Source organism: Neurospora crassa, linkage group VI (genome assembly GCF_000182925.2).
Source record: "Neurospora crassa OR74A linkage group VI, whole genome shotgun sequence".
Taxonomy (NCBI): Eukaryota; Fungi; Ascomycota; class Sordariomycetes; order Sordariales; family Sordariaceae; genus Neurospora; species Neurospora crassa.
In genome coordinates this window covers 524,515-539,628 of record NC_026506.1, presented here as the reverse complement: position 1 = coordinate 539,628, position 15,114 = coordinate 524,515, and the positions used below count along the sequence as shown (strand labels likewise).

Sequence of the window (15,114 nt, the reverse complement as noted above, 5' to 3'; positions counted from 1 at the left end):
CCTAGTCTACACTACATATGCAACGAACCTTGGAATTCCAGAAACCTATTCTAGTCGGGTGGTACAGTACCTTCAAATATGAGCGGGATCGGAGGGGAGGGGTGATGCGCCGCCGTGGAGATGTCCTTCTCCGGTGACTTACATAAGTGCCTCTAGGTATGTATGTATTAGTAGCATGATTCTTAGTGGCGTCGCGATTTACCATGGCCCGGTTTCCTAATCGTATGTTTTTATCGCCTGGCGTTAGAAAGCGTTTGAACATTGTCGGAGATGTTCGTTTTTTTTTTTTTTTTTTTGCGGTTCTATCGAAAGAAGTTGGTCTATCGATGAGATTTAGGCTGTTTCCATTGTTTGTCATGTATCGGACTGCTGGATATCAATTGGGGTGCATGGTATGGCAGGTATGGGTTTTGAAAGGTTGTCTGTCTCATAAAACTGAATGATAGCCAAATATGAACGAAGGAGTGTAGTCTGTTCCTGTCGTCTCCTCCCCTTTCTTCAAGATTATCTATTGAGTTCATTTCATACCTTTTAGTTTGACATTTGGTTCATTTGTTCACGAACTCAATGTGGATTGAACATTCGGAGTTGATCCTTTGAAGTTGTTCTTCCTTATCTTGTACTATACGATACCCTTTCCATCAACCAACTCTAGTCTTTCTGTCGTCAGCCAGCAATGGCAAACACATCATTGGATATGGCTTCAAGTACAAGCCCAAGCCCAAGTCCAGAATCAACTACAACTCCCCGAAAGAGGATTGTTGTCGTGGGGTTGGGCATGGTTGGTATTGCTTTTATGTGAGTTCTCCCTCAACTTGAGCTAATAACTATTGCTTTTGGGTTAGGATTATTTATGGTGGAAGTCAAAGAAAATGACACAAGCTGATACGAATGATAATACACAGCGAAAAACTCATCAAACTCGACACCCAGCGCCAATACGAAATCGTCGTCATCGGCGAAGAACCACATGTAGCCTACAACCGCGTCGGCTTGACGTCGTTCTTTAGTCATCGCGAAGTTGAGCAGTTGTATCTTAATCCTCTGGAATGGGTACGTTCTTCCAGTCCTTCCCCGTCCGTTTCCTTCTTATCTTCTGTCCCTTTCCCATTTCCCATTTCCTTTTCAACCACCCGAAACAGAAGCTGACCATCAACAGTACAAACAACACCTCCAAACCTCCTCCCTAACGCACCACCTCTCCACCGCTGCCCTCTCCCTCTCCCCCGCCACCAAATCCCTCACCATCTCCCCACCCCCCTCCACTCCTTCTCTCACCACCCTCCCCTACGACCACCTCATCCTCGCCACCGGCTCTAGCGCCCTCCTGCCCACCTCTACACCAGGCCACGATGCGTCCGGCGTTTTCGTCTACAGGAATATCGCCGACTTGCAGTCCCTCATCACATGGTCATCCGACACTCAAATAAAGGGATCAACAGGCGTGGTAGTCGGCGGGGGACTACTAGGACTAGAAGCAGCCAAAGCCCTAATGGACCTGCAAGTATTCGGACGTGTGGTGGTGATCGAAAGAAACGGGTGGGTTTTGTCTCGGCAAGTAGACGGGGAAGCCGGGGCTTTGGTGTTGGAGGGGGTAAGGGGGTTGGGGGTTGAAGTTCTCACGAGAAAGAGGGTCAAGGAAGTTGAGTGTGATGAATCGAAAGACGAGGGAGAGAAAGAGAAGAAAAGAGTAAAGGGGATACGCTTCGAAGACGGGGAATACCTGGCTTGTTCGACCATTTGTTTCGCGATCGGGATCAAAGCCAGGGACGAGCTGGCGCGCGAAGCGGGGATTACGTGCGCAGAGCGCGGGGGAGGAGGCATAGTGGTGGATGATTCCCTCCAGACCAGCGCGCCGGACGTTTATGCCATTGGCGAGTGTGCCAGCTGGAAAGGCCAGACGTTCGGGCTGATTGGGCCCGGCGTGGAGATGGCGGACGTGTTGGCGTTTAACTTTACGCAAGCGCATTTACATACGCCGCGCGTGTTCAAGCGGCCGGACCTCAGCACCAAGCTCAAGTTGCTGGGTGTGGAAGTGGCTAGTTTCGGCGACTTCTTTGCCGACCGCGATGGACCGAAGGAGTTACCGCCCAAACTGAGGAGGGAGCTCAAGAAGAGCGGCGGGAAGGCGGAGGTAAAGGCACTCACCTACAAAGACCCCTTCCTCTCCGTCTACAAAAAGTACATCTTCACTTCGGATGGGAAGTACTTGCTAGGAGGAATGATGATTGGCGACACAACCGACTACGTCCGTCTCGTTCCGCTCGTCAAGACCCACAAGGAGCTGGACGTCCCTCCATCGCAACTCATCCTCGGCGCCAAAAAGTCCGGTGACGACAACGGAGACGACGACCTCCCCGACGACACGCAAATCTGCTCCTGCCACAACGTCACCAAAGCCGACCTCGTCGCCCCTCTCAAGTCCGGGGAATGCACCTCCCTAGGCGACCTCAAGTCATGCACCAAAGCCGGCACGGGGTGCGGCGGGTGCATGCCGCTGGTGACGTCCATCTTCAACCGCACCATGGCGTCGCTGGGGACTGAAGTCAAGAATAACCTCTGCCCGCACTTCCCGGAGTACTCGCGCGCGGACTTGTACAACATCATCTCCGTCAAGCGACTGCGTACCCTGCCGGACGTGATGCGCGAAGCCGGCGCGGATGCGGATAGCTTGGGGTGCGAAGCGTGCAAGCCAGCCATTGCTTCCATTTTTGCGTCGCTGTGGAATGATCATGTGATGAGTCCTGCTCATCATGGCCTGCAGGATACGAATGATCGGTTCATGGGGAACATCCAGCGCAACGGAACCTTTTCGGTCGTTCCTCGCGTTGCGGCGGGAGAGATTACGCCGGAGAAGTTGATTGTCATTGGAGAGGTGGCCAAGGAGTATAACCTCTACACCAAAATCACTGGCGGGCAGAGGATCGATATGTTTGGCGCGAAAAAGCAGGATTTGTTGAAGATCTGGAAGAAATTGGTGGATGCAGGCATGGAGAGCGGGCATGCGTACGCGAAGAGCTTGCGGACGGTCAAGAGCTGTGTCGGGACAACGTGGTGTAGGTATGGAGTGGGTGATAGCGTGGGGATGGCGGTCAGGTTGGAGGAGAGGTATAAGGGGTTGAGGGGGCCGCACAAGATTAAGGGAGGAGTGTCTGGGTGTACGAGAGAGTGCGCGGAGGCGGGGAACAAGGAGTGAGTGTCCCCCTTGTGATGTTTCTTCTAGTCGATCGATGAAGTACTAACAGACAACAAACAGTTTCGGCCTCATAGCCACCGAAAAGGGTTTCAACATCCTTATCTGCGGCAACGGCGGCACCACGCCCAAGCACTCCGTTCTTCTCGCCAAAGACGTCCCCCCGACCAACGTCATCCCCATCATTGACCGGTTCCTCATGTTCTACATCCGCACCGCCGACAAGCTCCAACGCACTGCGCGCTGGCTCGAAGCCCTTCCCGGTGGCATCGACTACCTGAAGGAAGTCATCCTCGAAGACCGCCTCGGTATCTGCGCCTCACTAGAAGCCCAGATGCAAGAGCTGGTAGACAGTTACTTTGACGAGTGGGCCGAAGCTCTCAACAACCCCGCGATGCAGGAGCGGTTCAAGCAGTTCGCCAACACCGACGAGGGCCAACCACCCATGGAAGTCGAAATCGACCGCGGGCAAGAAAGACCCGTGATGTGGCCCCGCGAGGACGAAGGCGGTTCAGCCAAGGCGGACTTCAAGGGCTTGCGAGACAAGTGGTCATCAACCACCTGGCAACCCGTTCTCGAAGCATCCTACTTCCAGGGAGCAGACGACCTTCCCAACGGGATATCCGCCAGCATCAAGCGCGGCGACACGCAACTGGCCGTCTGGCGCATCAAAGGGAAGTACTACGCTTCTCAGCAGATGTGTCCTCACAAGCGCACCTTTGCTTTGTCTGACGGTTTTGTTGGCACCGATCCGTCGCCATCTTCTTGTTCTTCTAGCGCCCTGCCGCCATCACCACCTAGTACTCCTCCTCGGTCTTCATCCCCTGTGACATCTCCACCTCAGTCTCCCACCTCTTCTGCCACACCGGCAACCACAGCCTCCTCCTCTTGCACCACCAACCCTTCCGGCCCTGCCAGCCCTTGGATCTCCTGCCCCTTCCACAAGCGAAACTTCTCGCTCACGTCGGGGTCATGCAAGAACGACAACGAGCTCTCCATTGCCACATTTGATGTGGAAGAAAGAGACGACGGTATGGTGTATATCAAGCTGCCGCCTGTTGACGAGTTGGACAGGGAATTGGGGACGAAGAAGTGGATGGTCAAGAAGGGAGAGGCGGGTGAAGGCCAACTTAGAGAGTTGGACGAGTTGAATAAGAGTAAAGGGGTAGAGGGGAAGAAGGGGAGGAGGGGGAGGAAGCCGGGTGCTAGCGAGGCTGGGAAGGAGGTTGGTAAGAAGTTGGTTGAGGCGGTTGGGGGAGGGGGCTGTGGTGGGCCTGGGTTGGAGTGGTGATGGCCATGAGGTGATTTCTTTCGTGCTTCTACTTAACGGTTGTTCATTATGGTGATTAGGTTGGGAGTCTAGGTGTTATGATGCTTGGTATATGAATCTAACCAGATGTAGCTGCTGTTTGGATGGAATTTGGAGGGTTTCCACTAGTTGTCCGTCTGGAGATGATGGTATACTTTTAATCTGCTCCCGTCCTTATGTCTTGAACACTCATCCGTAGGCTGACACTGGTTGGTTATGTTCGCTGTCAACGCAACCCGAAGGTAGCTCAAACCAATTATGCCATACTTCCACGTAGAGAATCGTCATTCCTCGGAGCTTAGTTTGTGATGCTCGCTCCAAGTGAAGTCGTTCAGGTTTGTGGCTGTGATAGGACGGACTTGAACGCAAGGGAATTTCCCCGGGTCCGCGTGACCATCACGCATATTTCTTACTTCTCTCTCAATATGCCCAGTATCTCCCAAGTCGAAGTGAAAGACTCCTAGACATTTGTGAAGCAGTCAGCATATGTAGTGGACGTACAACCCATTTTGATGCCTCTCGCCAGGCTTTCTTGTAAACATTTGCCGCCTGCTACCTTTTGTCTTTCATTGTCCAACCTCCTCCTTGCCTCCTTTTCTTCGTTTCTCATAAAGTCCTTTTGTTCCGCCTTGTCCTTCTCCCACCAGCCCGTTGCACGAGATTGCCACATGCCTTGCCATACATCCATGTCCCAAACGGAGCACTACATGTCGACACGTCCAACGATCCTGACAAGTGACCAAGGCTGCCAACATTCCCTCCCCCAACTCCCCGAAGTGTTTCCTATGTAATCCATGTTCGTGGCCGAGAATGCCTGATCTTTAGGTAAGCACATTGGTGGTGTGAGCGCTTCCAGATCAGGAAGTCGTGGGGTGGAATCAGTGGCTTGAAGCCGCGCGAGACCTGTGCTCAACTTAGGTCGGGTTCGTTAGGGGAAGGTCTTCCGACTTCCGACGGGAACGGGTGGCTGTTTCTCGGGATGTTGAACAAGATGGTCAGCAGCGAGCCCTCGTCATAATGCAGGGGAGATGGAGTTGAAAGTAGTACACTCATAGCAGGCATAATTTAGTCTTCTTCCTCCATCATTGCTGGTGACCCGGCAGGCTCGTGTTCGTCAGCGCCGTTGACGCCTCGTTCGGATAGGTAGGTAGGTAGTTTGTCGGGATGTGGACGAAATTTCGAGTTCAGTACCAAGTTGGTGAAGATGGGGAACACCAGCCAAGTAGGTACTTCCCTATCCAGGCACTTTCTGTACAACATGCCAAATCTTTCAGTTCGCAGCGTGGGTGGTAGATGCAGGTGCAGTGGTCGAGAACAGAATGCAGGTGGTCCTGTGACGGTAGGTGAGGTGCCTGCCTGCTGTTAATGTCGGTTCACGTCTCTTTCCGGCTTGCGGCTTGCGGCTGCTGGCCGTTCTTTCCAATCCAATCCATCCCATCCAGGGGCAGGAGCAGAAGGTACGCCTGCCTAGGTCTAGTGTACCTAATACCGCACTGACACTGACACTCATATGGTATCCATCGCCCCCTCGCCAATGGCCTCTTCAGCGATCCGGCAGTGCAGTCGGGCAGTTTACCCATCATGACCTCACAAGTTTCTGACAGGTGTCGACTTGATGTCTGGGTCACAGCTGCGGGAGATATTTGCCAATGGGGATGAATCCGAGTAGAGGTATCTGTCATGGACCTTCCATCTATCTCAAAACAGCGTCAATATCACGCATAGCACATCCCGATGGTGTTGTTGCTCTCCCCTAGGTATTCATGGCAAGTTACCTACACATGACCCTCCTCCTCACCTTACCACCACCGCTGCCGCCGCCGCCGCCGCCGCCACAAGCACCAGACCAGGCACGCTTCCTTTTTTTTCTCTTGACAAAAGCTGTTTATGACGCGCCGAGCGCCTCATCACGGGTGATAGGTATCCACTGCAGGTAGGTAGCAAGAGAAGACTGGATGTGACTTGCAGATTATCTATCACCTTCAGTTGCTTCGGAAGAAGAGATCTCGTGACTTGTTGTACCGGGAAAGGGACGGGTTGAATTTGTGAATGCCCGGAAGGGAGACTGATGACATAGGTGTGCAGAATGCTCACCTACTCAATCTGGATGTTCAAATTAGAATAGGTAGGTAGTGACAAGCTGAGTTATTGATACTGCACTGCATTATAGAACTGAAACGGCAAACGAGGTGCTTGGATACAATATTTACGGCAGCACAGTAAACTCTCGAGCTTAACTTGCCGCACCGTCCCTGATGTCCTCATGCACCCTATTTTGACTTCGTGCACCCTTTTTTCCCCACATGCCAACCGATGACAGCTGACATGTAAAACTCCGCGTTTTGTATAGTAAAACCCACTTTTAGAATGTTATGTAACATCCAATCGTATGTCAATAAAACTTGACGATTTCAATATGCGCCGCATAGTTAAGGCTACATTTCTGTACAGAAACATCGCTATACAACTACATTGATACCCCCAAATCCACTACACTCATTCAGACTACTAATAGCAAAGCGCTCGTACTTTACAATTAACTGTATTCAAATACTTTTATACCCTTATAATTAAATACAGTATAATAGCCTGAAGCATCGAGAATACAGTAAGTTATACGTAAAAACGACTTGTAATTATGCCAGCTGAAAGGAGTGCATGAGGACATTAGGGACGGTGCGGCAAGTCAAGCTCAAACTCTCGCTATAAACGCGGTTCATGGCTTTGTTCCTTTTACGGTTTTTTGGAACCACGGTATCTTCCAAGTGCCTCTCTCTCTCATCGAGGGTGCTCTTCTATCTGGTTGGTAGGTAGGTACCTATCCTTCCCCCGGCGCCGTGGTTTCGCCATGGTTACCCCCTCCCGTCCTCCTCCATTTTTGTTTCCTTTTTTTATTCTTTTTAGCTGTCCTCGTGATGCTCACAATGTGCACGACTTCCCTGGTGATAGGATGTTTGCGGAATTGAACATGTAGCTGTTGCAAACATCAAAGAAAGGTCTCCATCATCTCTCGTGTGTGTGTGTGTGTGTGTGTGTGTGTGTGTGTGTCTCAGAATTGCTGAGTTGTTCAATATTGAACTCTACTCAAGGGTATGCTTCTGGTATAGCGTGGGGGTATGTGTTGCGCTTGGTGCCCGTTCCTGGTGTGATGACAGGTGTAAATGCAGGTAGTAATGGACGGGTAGCAGTAGCCGTGAGGTGACGAGCCTCACAGTAGCCCGCAGCTTACGGATAGCTTAGCTCACGCACTGTTTTTTGTGTGTGTGTGTGTGTGTGTGTGTGTGTGTTTGGGTGTTCACGCAGGGCTGACGGGGGTTGGTGGTGGAGGGAATTAATGGCTTGTAAATGGGGGGAAAACCGAACTAGGTACCTTGGGAGATGGGAATCGACGATCGTTGGTAGGTAGAAAAAGGGGAAATGTCAAATGATTTGGGAAAAAAAACGGAGCTGAGGTGTAGTGGCATTGATTGGTGTGCTAAGAAGATGGTGGTGGTGTGGTGTGGTGTGGTGTGGTGGGGGAAAGGAATGGGTGGTGGCTTGAGGGGGGTCGTGGGATGAATTAGAGGAAAATGGGAAAGAAAATGCGAAAATGGCATGTTAATTTCGTGATTGGATGAGAAGGGAGAAAGACCCGGAAAATCATTATAGATAAAAAGAGAAAAGAAAAAAAGGAAAAAGGAAATGGAAATGAAAATGAAAAAAGTACAAAGGAAAAAGAACAGAGATATCATATCATGCTAAACATTGACAGGTACTGGTTGCAAGCCTCAAGCTGTCATGGGAGATGTTTTGCTTTTCCCTAGCTTATAACCCCTGGTTTTGTTCCGCCCCGGCTTGGAAGTCAATATTGACGTGTCCGTAGTGTTGTTCAAAGACTCGCCGTTTCCTTGGCATCTTTTCCAATGTCCGATTTTGAAAATGTACATAGATATTCACACCAACAATGCTTGGTCGAAAGACACCTTGACCTAATCCCATATGGAAAACTTGACCGTTTGTCCATGGCCGAATACAGTACGTATGCAATCGCCATGTTTGGTCTCAAGATACCTATCTGTAATTTATCATATCCCCTGACAAGATGTCAGTTGACCACCAAAATCGGGCTGGGATGCCCTGCCAGCTCATTCAAGCCAAGAATTCCGGGGAGCCGGGGAACTGAAACCCCTGGTTTCCGGGGCGGTTTGAGGCGCTGACGCCCGCTGAGGGTCCGGGGAGGAAATATGGGGGTTTGTTTGATACCTGACCCCCCGGCACCCATCCAATCCCCAGCCGGGGCCCGAACGGCTATGTACAAGGAGGCTGCTTCCGGGGCGACTGAGGAAAAAAAATCAGAGATATAAAAAGCAAAGCTGGCATGTGAGTTAGGACTGAGGCTGTGATATTGATCTCATCCCTTTTGTGGTGGGCTTAAAAATTGGAAAAGGCAAGGCGAAGAGCCGAAACGGAGAGTAAGTGATTATGTATGGGTTTGTTTCTTGCCGGACACTGTTGAAGATGCCTGTTTGGTCCTGTTGGCATAGGAAACGGTTGTCAGCGGTTCCAAACGAAAATAGCAATTGCTTCGATCAACATCCCCAGACCATGCCAAGAACAACGACCATTACCTCAATTACCGTTCCCAGCAGATACATCAGACATGGCCTTCCTATGTTTGGCTCTCCTTGTCCAAAAAGACGGCAGTGATCTACCATATTCAGCGCGTGCTGCAACTCTTTCGGTGTCCTGGTACACTCTATACAGAAACATTTTGGATTGGAAACGGCAAGAGATCGTCGTTCTGGAGATGAACCATTATTAGCACGATGGCAAACCATACGTACAGATTGTGGAAATCTGACGTCGAGTGCAAGATCGAGAAAAACCTTTGAATAACTAGCCTCCTCTCGCCTTGGCAGAAATGTCTTAGAATGATGTGTCGTCGTCGATGCGCCCCCAGATTCCTTGGTGGGACCCTCTCGACCATCCATCCCCACAAAGCGCGCTTAATGGCGTCAAAGGTGTACATGCTGTGATATGTATGAAGCTGGTTGTTGTGCTGTAGTAGTAGTACACTCCAGGTGAACAGGCAAAGGGAAACAAGGTGAAGCTATTCTTGTGCATTACGTAGTAGTACCATTGATGTCCCCGTCGCTTTCATCTTGGTGTGTACCTTATGTAAGGTACGCATGTGACTTGGCTCGCTTGGGTGAGACACGAAGACAGACCGACTTGTCATTAACGGAACAGAATCATACCTATCATAGGCCAAAAGCTGTGTACGCCAAGGAAGAATACCCCAGATTCCCGAAAATAAAGATATTACACGAGAAACATGGCCGGGCAAAGGACGGGAACGCGGCTCCGGCCCACAATGCCAACTGTCAGGGACCGCTGTGTACATGACAGACATTAAGACATGTTGGCGTTATGGATACCTACCAACCCCGTGAACAACTTTGTCCGTCCGTTATTGTAGCGTTGTTTTTGTTTGAGGAAGATGCGCGATGAACCGTTTGGTGTTGTTGCCCCCCTCCAGACATCACCGGTGGAGGAGGTCAGTGCGGACAACCTAAACCTGGATGAAAATCCGGGGAAGATGACGGTGTCTTTTCTACACTACACAGTACACTACTACATAGCATGGAAGCGTTCCGCCCAATTGATGGCTTGGCCAATTTCAGGGACATGAAATCATAGATCAGTGCACCGGAACATACCAGAAGGAATCGACGGGCCGAATACCCAAAGGTAACGAAGATTGCACCGGCCGGCAGACGGTAGTGGCGATATGTGTGCCAACGGCGGCGGCCTGTCCGAGGGAAAGCTCAGTCAGCTTCCATGGACGTTCTGGAAGGATCTCGTGTGACCACTGCATTTAATCTGGAGGACATTGCGGATCGTGAAGCGGCCGCGCTCCGTGCTGGCGCGGATGACCTCGGGACGCTGGAAGGACGCAGAACAAGGGGTCTGGTAAGATGCCTGATGCTCATTTCGGTCGGTGTCACTCGGATGAACCTCCGGCGTACGAACAGGAGGCATGTTGGCGGTGGTCGTTAGAGATTTCCTTCTCGGTTCGTTCGTTGTCACAGCCAAACCAATCTCCGGTTTTGGTGGTTTGGGTAGGTATGGGATGGTGTACAGTACAAGTATAATACGTCACTGGTCATCTGGGGTGGGTCTGTCCAGCGCCATGGGACCTGGAATGGAAGCCCCAGGGTTGTTGGCTGTTGTGGGGACAGGAAACGCTGCTGGGAATAGTGACTTTGAAAGAAGGCATGGCAAAAGATAAAATCAGATAAAATCAGGAATAAAATCAAAAAGTGAAATAAAATGAGAAAAGGTAGATGTACATCATTCCCCAAGCCAGCGGAAGGGGTGCGCGATGATGTGCGGAATTGGGTCCCCTGATTGTTCTTTTTGATGTCATCTTGGCCCTTCAGACGTCAACCATCTCGATGCGGAATTAGTACCTCTAGGTACCTTGCCTAGAATTGCACCAAGAACGGACGGGATTTCCAATTACGAGCACCCTGATTGCGGCCAAGGGCCCGTTCGTGGGCGTGGAAATGGGATGCTGGGCCCTACAAGTAATTCAGTCCCGAAGGCTTCTGATCCAAGCCAACATGATGGTTTTCTGTAGCTTCTCAGCGCACTTCAAACCTTCAAGGCTCCTCCCCCTAGCCGTCCAGCCTGACAACAACTGGACCAACACCGAACCACCACAATACCCTTCATCGTCGCGCGCTACCTGAAAATCCTGCCTCATCACAATGTCAAAAGTGCACGAGCAAAGCCCCTTCGGGACGACAGACATCACGATCTGCCCCAGACAATTGACGACATCAAAGCAGTCCCGTGGGCGTCCGCCCGGCCACCAGCTGCCCCTCCATCACGAGTCGCCGTCCCCGTGTCCACGCACCCATCCTCAACACCTCCATACAACCCTACCTACCACAAACATAAACCACACTACTACCGAGCAACCGAGCTCCTGGAACATGGAAATTTGAGCCTCTACGTTACCATGATCCCTTAACCTTGGACGTGCAAAAAGTGGAAATTTGTCTCGGGTGAGCGATCATCTCCGCGTTTTAGTGTACTTACCCCGCAAGTTGTGTTGTCAACCTTCGGGAACGATGGACACCATAATATTTCAAGGAACCAAGACAAAAAGAGCCGCGCCAAAGAGTTTATTCTTGACAAGACCAGATCAGACAAGACAAGACAAGACAAGGCAAGTAACAGTAACTGGGCCACCTCCAAATGTTTCCCAACCTCCCCTTCTGACGTCGTTGATGCTTTTTTTTGTTTTGTTTAACTGATGAACCCTCCATGATCAGGTAGGTGGTGATCCTACCGCTTGCATGTAAAAATAGCATCTTTTTGGGATTTAAGTTTCTTCTTGCCTGTGCGTGTCTTGAGTTTATTAACAGACATGAAGCAAAAAAAGGGAGGGGGCTTTGGGTTCACAGCTAGAAACTTGTCTGCTGTCCACCTTCAAACTTTGCTGGTGTTGATGTCATGCCTTTGTTGTTACAGACAGGCTGGAGTTGCGAAAAGCGCCCTTTGTGGTGTTTCTCGCACAGGGTCATCGTGGTCATTGGACTGATTGTCAACATGCTTGTGACCTATGTCTCGTTCTGGACATTGATCTCCCTTTTTTTTTTATCCCAAGCAGGTCCTCAAGAAGAAGTCTCCAGTCAAGCTCATGATATGTCGAGGTTTCCATCTTTCAGGACATCGTAGCTAGCTCATGAATGTCACAGACAGCTATGTAGGGTAATTCCACGCGATAGCAGCAGCAAGGTAAGGTGATTTCCGAATCGCTCTCTGTTGGAAATGCTTCGACTACCGAGGACAAGATAACAAATGGGAATGTGAGTATAGTTCCGGAATCAAATCTGATTCAGGATACCCAAACAAGATTAGACCACTCACCCCCGGCCCCCCCGAGCCCCAACGGCGTCTCCCGGCGTCCAACCGGCGCTTAGGTACGGCCCCCAACGCCGTGGAACCGTACTCCACCTCCGACCTCTGACCTCCACCGATCCAGGCCTGGGGCAATCACCGATGGGCTTTAGAGGCCGGCAATCGGGACAGATCGGCCCGGACACCCAACCCAACCCAACCTAACCAGGGATTTATTTAGACATTGAGGTACATGTACCAAATCGCCATCTATGTACAGCAGTCTGGCACGGACGATCCGGCCAGCGATAAGCGAAAAGGAAGCGCAGTCTGTCTGGCACACATGTCGAATTGCGCCTGAGGGGGAAGACGCGGACAATTTTATCAGCATATGTTGTAGCAAAGGGTTACCAAGATAGTAGTAGTTTGACAACCCAACCATGGTAGATATTTTCATACCGCCCGGGGCGGGAGTGTCACCCGGTTGGTTACATGAGGGCGGGGGAAGAGCCATTGGTGCTCGTAATGTACCTAACTAGATGGCAAGATACACTACTCTTGTATACCTACCTATTCAAATTATTTGCAGTGGCCTTGCAATAGGATGATAGGCAGGCAAGTATAAGTGGAATGTATGAACAGATTCGGTAGGTAGGGACAGTTGGTCGCGGGGGGTCATCTTGACTAGGTACCTACCTAGTACTACTCCTTCTCATTATCCCGTTTCGCACAGTTTCCGTCGACCAGTCTTCGTCTTCCGTTCTGTCATGATATGAGACTGAACACGTGAAGATGGATGGATGGACGAAAAGCGTAAAACAGAGACCGGATCTCAATCAAGAAGGGAAATATAGCATAGAGGTAGCTTACCTAGGTAGGTACGCTCATAAAGTGAATACGTACAGGTGCCGCGGAGTTGTTTCGGTTCGTAGAGCTCCTGCATATGTACCTCCGTCAGAGGGTTGCGTGTAAAAGATTATCCATCTGGGATTTGTATGGTGCGGCAAACTGAGAACCATTTAGAAATATACTGATTTGCCGTAATAGTAATAAACGGAGACCATAATAGAGGTAGTTACTAGCTGCTCTTTTTGGGTTTTTTTTTTCTGTCTTTTTTTCCCCTTCTTTCTACGCGGACTTCACCCTGCAAAACCGTGCCTCTTCAAGACAACCTGCCACACAGGGGCACAATCACATTTCCCGATTCCATATTAGGAGTCCAGCTCTCATCGTTCTCAATCAGTCCCCTTCCGTGACACGTACCCGAGAGCGGCTTAGTATCCATAATATCAGCTTACAAACAAAAATGATAGCACGGGAAGCCAAAGAGCAGGGAAAAGGCACAGTCTAGATGCCAGCGGTTTTGAGACATTGGGAGGGGGGGATTGAGGGGTAGCTATGAGTTTTAGCGAATGGCGCAAGTTATAATGAGGCTGTGGTTGGTCCCAAGTGTGTTTTGGACGTTTTGGGTGATAGAGGGGTAAATGTGAAAGCCCAATGGTAACCAGCTGTCACTTTTTGCGGAACTAACTATCATGTCTCGCTGGGTTCCTGGATGGTAGCGATGCGGGATATAAAGGGAATTACTTGCAGCTTCTGACCAGACATGCCAACTAGATAGGAGCCGTGTGAGATAGACACGATAATTCAACGTGTAATATGTAGCTGTGAGTTCCTGGAGGGGGTGGGAGAGCACACTGGTTGGCTCAAACTTCAAAACTCAAATGGAGGGTGTAAACAGTGTTGGAAACGACCAAAAGGATGAGTGGGTTCGAGGATTCAATACGAGCCGTGGCTAACTTGCAATCCACGAATACGTTGTCGAATTCCAGAAGCAATTTGTCAAGTTCATCGATGCCATCCAACGTTTATTGGTACCTGCGGTTCCTGGCTGAACGTGGGAGAACGACCCGAGAGGTATCGTGATATTGCAAATCCGACCTGAAGGCATTTACTGCACTAACCAAGACAGCCATTTGCGCTTGACTGGCTATCTGATACCGACTGTGAGGTGAGAGGGTGCCCGGCGCATCAATATCGATGCAACAAGGAGAGTTGGTTGAGATCGGTATGGCTTAGATATTTGGACCATGTCGAACCGTCAAAAGCGTAGTATAGTGTAGACATGGCAAGGGTATCTCGACATGCTGTCAGCCACAAAGTGCACAACATGCAACTCGACAATACCAGGGCCACCAATGATGAACTGCAAACAGTGTGTCATCAGTTATAACTCCCGACGACCGCATTGAACCAAGTTTGATGTTGATAGTTGAGGCCATGTTATATCCCAGCCCTACTCGAGACCAAATTTTGATAAACTGGACCTGAAGATCACACTATCATCCGGCCCGGAAGATTCGCTGTCGGCCCGTTGATAGCGACTGTGAATTCGACCTTGCCGTTTCTCGTCACATCATATTCCTGAAGTCGAGGACCGTGCATACTGAACCGGCATGGCCATGTTCCAGGGCGAGAATCACAAATCAGCGGCTCCGGGAATGGGTATTGTAGCCGCGGTGAGATGTACAATCTATCGTCTAGTGTAAACGGAGGGCTGACGGGGGTGGTGTTGCCCTGATGTTGAGACGAACAAAAAAAATTTGAAGAAAAAGGTCAAATAAAAATAAGAATAAAGATAAATGATTTTTCCACGATTTAATTTCCAACTGAAATATTCCTGTTTAACGCTAAGGAATAGTATGTCCTAACCGGCGCTATC

The 15,114-nt window shown here is 50.2% G+C and overlaps 2 protein-coding genes and 1 non-coding gene across 3 annotated transcripts; 2 read left to right on the top strand and 1 right to left on the bottom strand.

Annotated features, from left to right (window-relative positions):
- Nucleotides 1-483: 483 nt before the first annotated feature.
- On the top strand, nucleotides 484-4,767 carry nit-6 (nitrate nonutilizer-6). Its single transcript, XM_955262.3, has 4 exons — nucleotides 484-798; nucleotides 906-1,053; nucleotides 1,160-3,192; nucleotides 3,257-4,767. Exons 1-4 carry the CDS (start codon nucleotides 677-679, stop codon nucleotides 4,482-4,484), a joined length of 3,531 nt encoding a protein of 1,176 aa, XP_960355.3. The 5' UTR covers nucleotides 484-676; the 3' UTR covers nucleotides 4,485-4,767.
- A 245-nt stretch (nucleotides 4,768-5,012) lies between these two features.
- Nucleotides 5,013-5,671, bottom strand: NCU14165. Its single transcript, XR_897969.1, has 2 exons — nucleotides 5,550-5,671; nucleotides 5,013-5,469 (listed from the first exon to the last, which is right to left on the bottom strand). It is a non-coding gene; the product is annotated as a ncrg47 (non-coding RNA).
- Nucleotides 5,672-9,816: 4,145 nt separating this feature from the next.
- NCU04719 (hypothetical protein) lies at nucleotides 9,817-10,541 on the top strand (the record flags this gene model as incomplete). The annotated part of the gene is made up of 3 exons (XM_955261.1): nucleotides 9,817-9,879; nucleotides 9,961-10,038; nucleotides 10,371-10,541. The coding sequence occupies 3 exons, from the start codon at nucleotides 9,817-9,819 to the stop codon at nucleotides 10,539-10,541; spliced, it is 312 nt and encodes a 103-aa protein (XP_960354.1).
- Nucleotides 10,542-15,114: the final 4,573 nt, after the last annotated feature.